The sequence below is a fragment of the Habropoda laboriosa genome, unplaced genomic scaffold (assembly GCF_001263275.1).
Source record: "Habropoda laboriosa isolate 0110345459 unplaced genomic scaffold, ASM126327v1 scaffold126, whole genome shotgun sequence".
NCBI classification, from domain to species: domain Eukaryota; kingdom Metazoa; phylum Arthropoda; class Insecta; order Hymenoptera; family Apidae; genus Habropoda; species Habropoda laboriosa.
In genome coordinates, this window is record NW_017100288.1 from 2461414 (window position 1) to 2476262 (window position 14849).

Here is a 14849-nt window from a genome sequence, read left to right on the forward strand (position 1 = left end):
GTTTACGCGTTAAACAAAGAGGAATTTCGAAATTTCGTAGATATTTTTTAGTAAATTGTTAGCTTGGTAGGAAATTAAAGATTTTCTCGAAGAATTATTAAAAAAAATGAAGCTAAGTCTGGGGAATAAGCCGCATAAGGCAGAATTTCCCATCCCAAAGACCTTTCGCTTCAAGAGCATTTTTTTTAAGTTAAAATGCAAAAAGGATGCAGTGTAGTTTTCTCCGCTGTTTCTTAGGTTATGTCATTAGTCCGATAGTGTTTTGTTTTGTTAATAGAAGCAACTTCAGAATTCTAACACGCGGGAAAAAAGATTCAATTCAAAGTAAAGTTACAGCTGATTAATCGCAACGGCCACGAATTAATTTGTACACCTAATATATACACATACTTTTCTTATCAAGGAAATTATGTAAACATTAAAAATTAAATATTGATGTTCGCGTGACCGAGTAATGCGCGTCATTTGCGAAAGAATACAAAGTTGTAACAAAGGTAGGTAGTTATATCATAAAATTGCTAGCCGAATGTTTTTGAACTGTATCGGTCAAGTGCTCGTAAAATAACTTATTTAGTAGTGTTTGCATTAATTGTGTTATGTAAATGATGTGTTTATAAAGATCCTTAATTGATGTTGTAACTATTACATGGAAACGATTAAAATTTTTACCTTGTACAAACGGAGGGATATTTATCCCTTCTACAAAGCAAGTATTTTAAGTTAATATAAACATTAACTATGTTGTAATTGAACCTGTATCAAATCCTATGAACGAAAAAGAATATTCACGTTATACGCATTTTTAATAACGACTTTACTTCTTTTTGTTATGCCATTGGATTTTATAAATAATTGTAAAATTTGCTCTCTGGTATCTTAAGTTGCAATTAATTCTATCGTTTCCTGTTTCCTTCGAAGTTATCAATTCATCGAGCTGAGATTTATATAATTCGATATCTTGCATCATGGCAAGCGATGCTTTAATAAAACATGCACGTTCTTCGTCATTTTTCCTTATTCAAAATTTCTTTATCTTATTTTATGTTTTACAACAATAAATTATACATTTACTTAGTAAAAGATAAGCGTTGTCGTCTAACGTTTCTTTTTTTTTTTTGTTTTTGCAAATTTTTATCCGGAAATTTCGAAACACGGATGATGATTGCCATTGTCTAACAATTTGATTATTATATATATTTTCTACAGACTTTATTTTCAGTGTAGAAATTTCGTCTCAAGGCCTAGCGCGAAGAGTGTTATGTTTCGTTATGTTGATGTAAACGTAACATGATCTGCCTCGAGTCCAGTACGGCTAAACGATCTTTTAACGATCCGTTCGCATTATTTACTTTTCGAATCGATTCCTGGTATATTGATGGAGATATCATCTGGAATTCTACTATCGAAATTTATTACATGCACGGTAGACGACTCATACTAAGCTTCTATGGTAATCTTTAAGTAATAATAAACAAATGGTAATCTTCAAGTAATAATAAACACTGGATTTAGTAGGTTTCAATGTTTAGGTTGTTCAGTTCAAAGCCACAGAATCCGACGGAAACTATGCTCAAGTTTCACGTGTATATAGCTTATGAAATGCAGGGGGTTCCAAGGCGAAAGTTTTTCCGAGAAAAGGTACTTGGTCCTAATGGAGATCCATTGTCCTGCGTGTTATCTGATTAAAAGATTCTCTCTGCAAAGATTTTGTGAAGAATCGTTGGGTACTTTATCTTGAATTATTGTTACCTACGACAAAGAACAAGACACTTTTCAATATGGCAGCTGCCTTTATAATGTAACTCTTACAGAGGACAGTCGCAAAGTGTTTGACGCTGATTTTTAAAGGCCGATATAACTCCTCAAATTTCATAAATTATCGTTTCCTACAGAAGTTGTTTCATCTCTCTAAGCATTGAATATCTCGCAGACGTAGTATATTTTACAAGAAATGTGTCGGTGAAACCGATGCAGCGATGTCTTGAAATCAGTCAGGTGTCAAAGTGCGCGTAATTCAAGCGTCGGAACAGCAGTTTGAGGGAGATAAGGAGCTCAAGCCTCGTTCATGACTGTATGATGTCCTCGAATCACTTAAACGGTGTAGATTTTAGAATAAAGTTTATTCTATTCACTTTCGATTACAATTTCGTTGAACGCGTTCAATGTTTCTACTGACCGCAGGATAGCGAGTGTTCTTCTGTTCTTTTTGGGGCAGTATTTATACCAGGGTTTTGGGGGTTTTTTTTGAGGGAGGGGAAATCAGGAACACATTCGTCTGGGAAAAGTCAAGAGAATTTATCGCTGATCAGATAAGGATTTTGTGGGGAAGTGGGAACGCACCGGTTTAAGGGTCCCATAGTAAACAGTTAGGAATGCGTGGGAAGAAGGACCAGGATTCGTTGAAGGTTAGGGTTTAGAGGGATTTAGGGTTCGACAATGTCAGCTTAGAATTACTTCTTCCATTGCGCTACATTTAAAGAATTTGTCTGCACTTTAATCATTAACACCTACAGATTCATTTTTATCAATGCGGTAATTAACATCGAGCAAGATTATAAGCAAAAATTTTAAATAATAATCCATAAATGACGCATTGAGTGACGCCGCTTAACCGTGTTTCAACACGTTAAAATAAGCTTGAAGACAGAGTTTTTCTTTTTGGTTCATTTTAAGAAACAGGATAATATTTTACTGGTCGAATTCTGAATTACAAAATTCTTGATTCACAGGACAATTTTTATACAGTTCTTAGTCTCCGAAAATAATTAATAAACAATAATAAGGATAATATAATATGTAGTAGGCCATTTAGTTTGGTATGACCCACGGGTGCGGTTACAGTGCTCAAAGGGATAATGCTTTAATTTACGACCTCATGTCGGTTCCACGGTCTATACATTATGAAGGAAACTGTTTATGACTGATCTCAAAAATGACTGAATAAGGAGGGGAGTGGAAAGGGGAAGACCTTTCTGCGGCAACACTTCTCATTTATTCGTGAACGAAATGAAATAAATTATTTTGGCGCAGTAAAAAACTTTCACGGTTTTCAAAGACCCACAAATCGGTGGCTTTGGAAATTGTCTTTGAAAGAATAAAGATTTTTTCATTCTGAAACCACTGTAAATCACTAAAATTGTCTAGCTGGTGTTGTGTGTTTTGTTATAGAGAATGATATTGATTTATTTTCTTCATTTTCTTGTAACATAGGTTACTACTGATGATTTATATATTACAACGTTTATTAACGTACAAGCAATAAACGATATGCAATTGATAACGTAAAATATCGCTTTCTAAATAATACATAGCAACAATGAACAGTTGAAACCAGAGAAACAGATTAATAGGGAAGTGCACACAGTTAAAACCGAGTACAATTAATTAGATCCAAAATGACAAGTGACGATTTTCTTCAAACAATGCACCGGTGTAGGAAAAGTGGTAGTCCTAAAATCAACAAGTATGATTAATTCGCGTTATGAGTGAACTCTTAACAAAAGAAAAGAAATTTACAAAAATAGAATTAAATCATAAATACACTGTCTTTGTAATATATTGCTTGTTCTTCCTCTAATAGTAAAACTTAAACATAAATTAAACTTAAAAATTAAACATAAACATTTTTAATTAAGAAAAAAGGGTTAAGAGGTTAAGAAATACATCTAAATTTTTATAAGAAAACAAAAAAATTTTTTTACTTCTGTCTGAAAATACATTTAGATAAGCTTACTAATACACTTATCTCGAATATCCACTATTACGCTTCAGACGATTATCATCAATGGTTCGAGAACATTCCGCGTTCACTTCAATCGGACGATGTAAAATGAAAGCATCAAGAATCACACGAATGAACATATTCTTTCAATCATTATTATTACTAATCAATTTCTATTCTAAGTCCATCTTTTATCGGTGCACTCATGACCTTCATCTTTTTTTTTATTATACTTGAGAATGTAAACAGATACAGTAATGTTTTGTTTGCAGTTATCTTCTTCTGCGTTCTCTCTGATGTACGTATAAGGTATACAATATCTCTGCATCGGACGTGTCTTTTTAACGATAAAGCTTTTGTAATAAATGTGAACTGTAGAAAGTAAAAGTGCTTATTAAATAATATAGAAAAAAAAAAAAAAATACGCGTGTAGGTTATACTGAACAACACGTTGTGCGATGCTGATTTTACCGTATCAATATACAGGGTGTCACACTTGTAACGAACAGCTAAATTATTTCTGCCGGTATTGGAGGTAAGAAAAAATTGATAAGAGGAGTTTATAAGGTTTCAAAGAAGGTGCATCTGACGATGAAAAATATGCTCCCCTCCTCAAGATCAATCTTGATGGTTATTCCAAGGTTATCGGTTTTTTGGACATTAATCTCTATTTTTCAAAATGCGACGTTGTAGCCGATATTAAAACGATTCCAACGACTTGTCACATTAAAGTGGCATCGTACGGTAAAATAAATATCGACGACCTTAGAATGACCTTCATTCAAGATGACTTTGGAGAAACTTTTTTTTTTTGTCATCACTGGACGCACGTTTTCAAACTACTTACAGTACATAAACTCCTCTTGGTCATTGTTTCTTACTGTCAATACCGTCGGGAATAATTTAAATGTTCGTTCTAAGTGAGACACTCTGTATACAGATTATGAATAATAAAATTTGATAAAAAGGTGACAAAGTATAACATTTGAATCTGCTTATCTACACGTGCCTATTTATGCTCTCAATTAATATCGTTGCACAGAGTTAAACGAGGGGTGTTTTCACAAAATATGATACATAGACGAGCGTCAGAGGATCAAATTTTTTCTTTTACGTGAAAATGACGGAGAATTGTTCTCGTTTAAGGCCTGAAATTTTGAACAATTTCATCGGGCGTATAAAAAACCATGAAATATCAATTTCAACGAGTTTTCCATATCTATGACAGTTTTCACTGTAACCAAAAAAAAAAAAAAAATACGAGAGTATACATTAACCTTTCGAACGATGTTTTCACCCAGAAGTTGAAAATAAAGCTCTATAGATCTGCAAGGAGTGGAACAAAGAAAAAAAATCGAAATTTTCGGGTTATCGAAGGTCTCTTGCTAATTCAGACGCCATCTTTCCAATGTTGCCGCATAGTTCCCTCCAGTGTACTTGATCATGTTGCAGTTTGACTAACAGCTCCGGACTGTTTTTGCTACACGCTCTTCACACTATTTACTGCATTCGTAATTCCGTTGTAGTAGCCAAGCAATTGGTGGTGGTTCACGTAGTCCGTTATCTCTTGCAGTTACATGATTCGATCAAAGTACAAGCCTCTTTTCACAGAAAAGTGTAAAGAAGTGCTATTGGTGTAAAATAGATAAAATCTCAGCTCACTTAAGTTCATCGCAATGATGACGCAGACCTCTGTATAAATAGCAGGAGAAGGAGTTCATGGGATTCAGTGTAAGCTAAGCCTCTCTGGTCGAGTGATAAGTTTTGAAATACAAGTGCGAAATACTTTTCGAATCTGCCGCCAGAGTTGTTCGTACGTTCACGTTTATACATTCTTGTTGGATAAAGAGACACAGATCATACCAATTCAATACGCGACGCGTGCCTCGAGTTCAGCAAGATTTGCGTTTAATATTTTGGAAAGAAAGAAAAAAAAAAAAAAGAAACGCAACCGGAATTTTCGACGAAGAAATGACCGTTACAAGGATTGTGATGTAATTCAATATTAATCTCGCGTTAAGTACGAATGAAATTTGTATTATATTTAGACACTTATTACAATTATAATGGTGTATCGAGAATGTTAAGGAGGATTTCATAAATAATAAATAAGTGACAAATACAAGAAATTGGAAAAAGAAAAGCATCCGTTGATTACATCCTTTACAATTTTACATTTAATATTCGAAGAAGCAAGTATTTACCTTATGATGATCTTATTTACTTTTCGTAAAATACAAACAACAGTATAAGTTGAAAAGCTCCTGTGGAAACATCGTAGTTTTAAATAACTAAATGTTCGACCTGTTGAACATATCTCCGTGATCACAATAGACGCGGTGGAACGTGTAAAATTACATACATATGTCTGAAAGAACACATTTATTACCTTGCGTAATATTTATCTCGGCTGCTACTTAACAAAAAGAATCGTCTCTTGATGCCCTTTTCTCGCAACACATTCTAAATAAATGACAATTGGACAGAATGGGGGGGGATAAGGGGGAGGGGTATTGGAAAAAACACTAGCAAAACAAACATCTCTGCGAAACGATCGCGCACAAATACGTCGTTAGCGATACAAGTTTGATATTTTATCCGTTTGATCGATTGGCTACATCCGAATATCGGTTTGGACGTGTTTACCAACCGTCCTGCTTTGACCTGTCTCGAACGCAGCCTACGCTCGTCCTATCCGGTGGAAACATTTAAGGGAGCAACAGAAAGCGTCAAGCGGTGTCTGCTGCAACGATGCCAGAAAGCGCGCGGCCGGAATCTGTCGTGCCGGTGAACTTCAGCAACCTCGTGTTAAAGCGGTGGCTTCACTTCATCGGACCAGTTCGCCGTTGTGAGGTGTTGAAAAAGGTGCGGTTCAATTTCACGATCGTGGCTTCTGAGAAGCAGTTAGAAACGAATGTTCGCATTGTTTACAAATGGCGTTCCGTTACATGTTTACGTCGCAAGGGATATGCGTCGTCGGTCCGAAAACAAACGAACGAAATATAAACACGATCGCTCGGCGCTCGTCTTTTCTTTCCATCGGAACTTTTTTTTACGCGTTTTTTCACCATAGATCTCCGTCGACAATGTTACGGGAGTTTAATCATAAAACGCGGTGGCGTTTGTTTCAGCTGAAGGCGGACCTACAGAATCTTGGACTGTCGCGCAGGCAGGTATATCGAGGCTTAATACAGTTAACAACGAAACCGCGCGTAATTCTCACGCGTCAGCCATCCTACAGGAGGTATGGGTAAGTTTGCAAGCATTGAAATGTTATTGGTCATGCGTGCCTCGTCGGTAATAGAGAATGTTGTGCACTCATGTCTGTCGTTCAACGCGCATACTCGTGAATGCATTTTCGAATTTCTCTGAATTACGGAAAGTTTCTCTTAAGACGCATATCTGTCGAAAATGAAACATGTCTATTTGCAACATGTTAGAAGTATTGCACGTGATTGGTAGGAGCTGGGTTAAATGCAATTCTGTTATCAACCAATAATTTTTCAACTTTGGCATGGTGCATTTCCCTCCATGCATTGTTCGTTATCTTTTTATTCCCTATTATCTACATTGTGAAGCATACAAACACGCATTTATCGTTAATCATATATGCTTTCTGTTTTTGAAAAATATATTGCTCCATTGACAGCAACGTTGGATAACATTAATTAAAACGAAAGGTATATCACTTTGATACGATTCAAATAGACTCTACATCTTAAAATATTTCCTGGATCCGTCCGAATTGTCAGAAATCAAAATGAATTTTGTACTTTTAAACGTATCATAAAATCAACATGCGTTATAAATAATCGTGATTCATAAACTTTTTAGGACTGCATCAGAGTAATTTACGTATGATTATTGAGAAAACGCAACGAATCATGTAGAGAGCAGTTACATATGTACATAATGTATGTATACGCGACAAGCCTACTTCTCCGATCATTATTCAGCAAACAACACGTGTTATAGCACATTAGTTGATCAGATAATGAATGAAGAAAAAACGTTGAAATGAAATATTATCGAACATCTCGAGATTGTAGTTTCTTTGCGATTATTATTATTAGAAGGAATTTGCGTACAGTTGATTTTATTTTATCAATTCCGTAAATAATTCTTTGAAAAAAAAAAAAAGTTAAGATAAATAGATAAGTTATCAGCAACGATATTTCATTAATACGTTCCGTTAAAATTTAATTTACAAATTACATTATTCGATAAGCAATTAAATATTGTATTAAATTCCTTAAATTGTTTAACATGCTTTTGCTATAGTTGGACGAAGGTGATTCGAATAGAGAAAATTTAATCACAAGCAGTATAAGCCTCTCTAGTTAGCTTATTATCCTAATATTATATAAGGGAACATTATTTGAATTGTTTTGAACTGATTTTGTTTATTAAAATATTTCCAATCTGGTTATGTTTTAGATCAAAAAAGTTATTAGAAGAAAATGAAGAAACAAGAAACGATGTCTACGCCAGTTGCAGAACCATCGCATCATTTCTTGATCAATATCCGCAACAGAAAAATGAAGATACACGGAAATCAAGCACGACAGACAGAGTTAGCGAAGATGAGGATAAACGTAGCGAAAAAACAGAACGAGTAAAGATATGTGAAACTGCATGGACAAATAATAATCAAGGATTAGTCACATCTAGCAGAGATTGTAAGTTGGAGTATCATCCACCAGCAACGTTGCATTCTTTCGATAAAGCTTTAGAACAATTGGATAGGCTGGTATCTCCAAAGATGAACATGCAGGAAAAATCGTCCAGTAAACGAACTTCTATCGTTTCAGCAGACTCTACATGTAAATCGCAACACAAACACTGGACGAATAATAACGATATAGCTACAACTAAAATGTCTAATAAAGGTGGAAGTCATCTTAGTCATATTGTAGAGAAGAATATACAGAAAACGCAAAAAGTTCCTGATTTAGTATCTGATAAAATAGGTTCGGATATGGTGCAAATTTCTGACCAAAGCAAGAAAAATCGTATAAAAATGAATTTAAACTCTTATTATAGTAAAAAACGAAACAATTATACGAAGTTAGATATTCACAAAAATATAGACTCTGATTACGTGAAATCGTATAATGATGAGAAGAACACAGATATTAAAGTTGATTCTATATCAAATAAAGATAAATACGCTAAACATAAAAATAATGGAAATGTACTGGCTGTGACTGAGACAACAAAGGCTGAAGAAAATGCGTGTAAAAGAAGATTGCACGAAACCGTAACTCCGGATTCTTCACAAAGAAGAAAGAAGATTTGTGCATTCGTCGATGAAAATAAAGAAATCGACAGGAAGAGAAGAAAGAAAATAAAGAAAAAGTTTCGAATATATTTCGGTAATAATATAAGTGTTAGCGAAGATGAGCAAGAACAAGATTTGTTGCGGAAACGGTTTAAAAGGAGAAGGAAAAAGGATTCTATTGATTCTTGTGATTTTGGAGTTTGTGCCGCTGAAAGAAATACAACCACGAATGGTTTAGAAATTCTTAGAGACATTCAGAAAGCTATACCTGACTCAACAATACATGAAGAATGTAATGAAGATACAGTTAAGGAAACTGCAGCAAATGTTGATGTAATTGATGAATCAGAAGAAGTTACCACTAATGAAAACATTAATACTGGTATTGGTCAGGTTGAATCTGTAACAAATGTAGTACAGATTGAAAGCAATGAATTACAAAGTGATGCATGTACTACAGATAGTGTTCAAACAAGTAAAAGGAAAGTATCTGAGAAGAAATTAATCAGTGCTTTTGACAAAAGTAATACTGTACAAGGTACAGTTGCATCAAATATTACAGAAATATTAACTACAATTGAACAGACAGAAGTCGGTATTTCTATAGCAGAAGAAGAAGCAAAGATAAAAACAGATACTACTACATTATCTTGTAGTACTTCAGAAGTATGTAGCTCCACTCAGGATGCATTAATTGGACATGAAAGTCCTTCACAATTTGAAGAAAGTAATTTAGATACAGAAAGTAATTTAGATACAGAAAGTCTTGATGAACTTCTTCATATGAGTTTTAATGAAACTTGCCAAATTATATCAAATGGAAATGTGCTTAGCATTCAAGAAACTGTTGATGAAGATTTAAGCCAAAATGTTATAAATAAAGATGTTGATGAAAATTCAAACTTGAAAGCATTTCCAGTACTACAAGCAATTGATGACCAAAATGTTAAGAAAGTGGTAAACCACATTGAAGAAAATAACAATATACATACAAAAGATGTGCAAGTACCCTTTGATGTGAAAAAAGATAATTCTATAAAGGACCTATGGAATGAGCTAAATAATCTGAATGAATCAGCAATGCAAGAATCTACATTGAATAATGCTATAGAAAAGGAAGATGCTCAAACCAATAAAGTATCTCAAGGTAGATTAAGAGTTTTATCCAGTGCAGAATTAGGTTCTAGATGGTGCCCTACACCTGTAAATGCTGTCACATCTACTGTTTCTCAGCTTCCTTCCACTAATACATTAACAATGTTACAAGCATTGGTAACAGAAACAGCACCCACGACAGTACCTACAGTTACTGCACCAGCTTCTATTGTAACAGCAGCTTTATTGGAGATATGTAAAATAATTAGAAAGTTACGTATAATTCCATCACTTTCGAAATTAGATTATGACAAGCAATTATTTACACAATTTGAAAAACTAAAGAAAATAATGAATACTGAAGATTATGTAAAACTAACATATGGAGTTATATATGTACTTAATAGAGAAATGTTAGGAAATTCTCCATTATCTTTCATAGAATTATTTCGTTATACACCATTACTTAAATCTTTATGTTTTCGCACTATGCATAACCATAGACACCGTTCGGTAAATTATTCCAATGGACATTCAAATATAATACCTACAGTTGTTTCAAGCCAAATAACGTCAAACCAAAATACACATTGCAATTCACAAGCATCACAGAATATGTGTGGCATATCTGTGCAATCTAGATTAAAAAGTTTACTTTCTGCTCATAATACACAAAATCAAACATCTACGAATATTACCTATAAACAACCACAGCAAAAGGTTTCAGAAGAAGTAGTTTTACGACCACAGAATAATTGTTTTCAAAGTACCATGTCAATGAACTCCACTGCTGCTAATAATAACAATATACAACAACAAAATTATAGGATTCGAACGCAAGAAACTTTTACTACTCAAAAAATTTCAAATACTAATTCTGCCAAACAAAAACAAATGATAAATATACATGCCATACAAGGTTTTCCTATACAGAATTCCTCATTGCCACCTATGAATCAGCTAGGAGGAAAACATATTTCTATACCTGTTACAAATGCTCCATTTATAAATCAGCAATATGCTCCACAGACTGTTTTTATACCACAAATAAATGCATTCTACAAAGCTAATATACCAAATTATCCGGTACAAAAAAATTTTAATTCAACACAAGTAAACACACAAAATATTGGTGTGTTATCTATAAATCAGCAATATCAAAATCTATATAGACAACCTGTTTGCAATATAGCAAAGGGGATTCAATTACAAAATGTTCAAGTACCAGTAAACTATATTCCACAACCTGTACAAACTATGTTTGCACCACCACATGTGCCTCAACCTGTGCCAAAGAATACAGAGCAAAATGAAAGAATACCTAAACAAGTATTTCCACAAGTCCAAGGTTCCATGAAGGTACCTGAGAAAATATCATATCAACATACACAGAATACTTACTCGTGTAAAACTAAACAACCAGTACTTCTTACAAGGAAGAAAGAAAACATGCAAGTTTCATTAGAATCAACAACAAAACTATTCGATATATTGAAATATCTTTCTGATATCCAAAAACTTATGTTATTAAAACAGGTAGACTTCTACTTTAATTGCACCACATGGTTAGCAGGGCAGTTTACATTTCAACAGTGGGAAAAAATTAATATGCAAAGATCTTTATTACTTAATTTTCAAACACTTTTAAGACATATTGTGGGAAAAACTATAAAAGGCCCATTATCAAATAAATCTCAAACAAATACGTTTGAAACAGATATACTTGCAAATATTAACATTCATGTTCCAAAAAGTGTACAAATTATAGTACAAGAAAATAAAGAAATAAGTTATCAACTTGATATATCTAAAATCGACAAAGAACAATGTAAAACCATGAATAGAAATCAAAATTTTATAAATCATGAGGAAAATGTAAATATCACATTAACACAAAATCAATCCAAAAAAGAACATGAAGTAACAGATAAACCACAAAATAAAGAACTGTCAGATCAAATGCAAGAATCAAAAATAGTAGGCAAAGAAGAAGTACAAAAAAGCAAGCCACTTGACAAACAATCACCACTGAAAAAACAAGAGGACAGTAGTCCAATTAATCCATTTTTAGAGACTCAAACAACATCCGATATTAACGTTCATCAAGATGAAATTGCAACGAAATTACAGGTATCCATGGATACATGCAATATGAATACTAAAGAACAGAATTTAGATGAACCAGAACAAATAGTTGAAGAAAAAACACTAACAGTGTCAGATTTAAAACAATCTAATAAAGATATGTTGCATCAGTCAAATACACATTCGGTTATTGTAGAAGTTTCTTCTAACACTGATCAAGTAACAGTTGTTGAAACTGCCACAGTTAATGAACTTAAAGTACTTAATGAAAACTTTAAAGAACATGAGCAACTTCAAGAAGAAAAACTTCATGTTACCAGTGTTAATACATCTCCATCATTAAAAGATACTACATGTGGAATATCAACAATTGCTTCACCTAAAATATTAGAAAAAATTGAACACCTTAATGACATAGACATGGGTAATTCTTCATTGGAAGAAAGTACTGTATCTCATATTGCAGATGTTAGAAGCATATCGCTAGAAACATTTGAAAAAATCGCACAATGTAACAATGTTCCTACAAACATTACAGAAGGAAACATTGAAGAGGAAGAAATTAAAGTATGTTTATGTTGCGGCAAACTTAGCACTGTAGCATGTTCAATCTGTTTAGAAGCTAAGTATTGTTCTAAAGAATGTTTTGAATTACATTGGCAAGATCATTATAAAGATTGTACACCCATTGAAAATAGTGTCATTTATAGTTGAAGCTTGATTATTCTCATTAAGACATCTTATTAATCTTTTACAACAAAAGTACTTCTATTTTGACTCTGTTATGTTAAACAGTATTTACTGCTACTGTTTTGTATTAAGATATAAGAATGTTAATATACATTTTTTTATAAAACAATTTTATAAATTATTAATTTTGTAAAAAAATAAAAAACAAAAAATAGTCAAACATTTATTTTTACTAGAATGTTTCACTTTATTTAATAATTTGTTTTATTACCACTTGAGTACTACAAATTAAAGGCACATATAGAATACATACTACATATTAAAAATTATATTAAACAGTTACTCTTCATAACCAATTCCAGGTACATAATTTACTTTGGGATTATGAAATAATGAATGTTTACCATCTCCCCAGGGAAAAGGCTGTATTGGAAAGAAAAGTAGTTAAATTGTTTTATAATATGGCTAAAGGTTTTTCTTATTTTAGCTCTTACCTTATTTATAATTTTCAAATAGGGATAAGCAATAAATTCCGGACGCTCTCTGTGGTGCTGCTGGCTGTTCAAATAACTGTTAACATTTGAAAGTATAATTAAAGGAAGACCTACGAAGATACTTATGTTTCTCCACAACGTTGCGCCTTCTAAAATTATATATAATAGTTCATTGTTATATAATACATATTTCTAACCTTAAGATTAAAACATTTAACGTGTATCAACGAAAAGTGCACAGAAAAAGAATGTTTTTTATTTATAATTTTGCAATAGAAAGCGCTGTGAAAACGGTATATTAAGAAATATAGACGAAGAAATAGTGCAAACGCAATAATGATATTCATCGTTGTCACGTTAATTCTTCATGCGTAATTTTTGAATGAAATTTTTTTATTAATTACTTTCTGCGCCCTTATGCGTCCTTTGTTCTACAGTTTTTACAATAGAATTGAAACCTCTGGTAAAGGTATGGCCACATTGTCCCAACTTAGGTATGTGCGCCATTGTACGTTCAATGCAGCTGCGGTGCTACTGATTTTCTTCTTACATTGCTACAACCACATCCTTGTCAAATGTAATTATAACATCTCACTGAAGATGCCGCTGAATGCTTCTCCATCAATAAAGTTAATATTACTCGTAGTTGATAAGAAGTATCAATCGGTATTTAAAAATTTCAGACAATTTAAACGTTTCAATTTATTTTTTTGCATTGATAATAATTAATCAATATTTAATCTGTACAATTTAAATAAACAAACAGGAAAATTGGAGGTATGTTAGGTTGACTAACAATAATAAATTTCTAGGAAATTTATACAAGTTTAATTAGATATTTACTCCTTATAACGGAAAGAAAAATCAATTGGTTTCATTTTTATGCGAAAAGATTGAAAACAAATGTTTCCACAGAATGGATTGGATTGGATTTTGTAGCTGTTCATTATTTTTATGCACTGTTACAGCCTACAGGTTGGTTTTAATTGAAGATAGATCACTTACGTCGGTATGTTAGTTTTATGGAAAAGCAACATTTGTAAGAAAATAGGGCTATCCTTGTGCGTCATCTGTACTCTTAAGTCACGTGATAGATGACCCGTAATTTTAATTCGTAATGATTTAAATCGTATTGTAGTACCAAGTAAGATGATATTCAGTTTTATTTTTTCTTTTAAATTAAATAGGAAAATTAATTTATTATTATGCTTCACAATAAAATATACAATTACATAAACCTGTAATTAAATAAAGTAAAAAATTAAGAACTGTTCGTGATCAAACATTCTTAATTTTTTCTTGTTATTTGCAAACTGTTTGATCGGATACGCATTTCTATGAAATTCAAAAATTGTTTATATGTGCTTTAGTAATTCAATGTAATCCAATAATAGATAAAATATTAATTTATAGTATTACCTTTTTAGATTAAAAAATCAGTCGTTATTGGTCTTTAAATTTAAATGATACTCCTTTTATATTT

The 14849-nt window shown here is 32.7% G+C and overlaps 1 protein-coding gene across 1 annotated transcript; it reads right to left on the reverse strand.

Moving 5' to 3' along the window:
* Positions 1-13196: 13196 nt before the first annotated feature.
* Positions 13197-13914, reverse strand: LOC108573763 (cytochrome c oxidase subunit 6A1, mitochondrial-like). Its single transcript, XM_017936242.1, has 3 exons — positions 13771-13914; positions 13367-13515; positions 13197-13295 (listed from the first exon to the last, which is right to left on the reverse strand). Exons 1-3 carry the CDS (start codon positions 13871-13873, stop codon positions 13212-13214), a joined length of 336 nt encoding a protein of 111 aa, XP_017791731.1. The 5' UTR covers positions 13874-13914; the 3' UTR covers positions 13197-13211.
* Between the last annotated feature and the right edge of the window lie 935 nt (positions 13915-14849).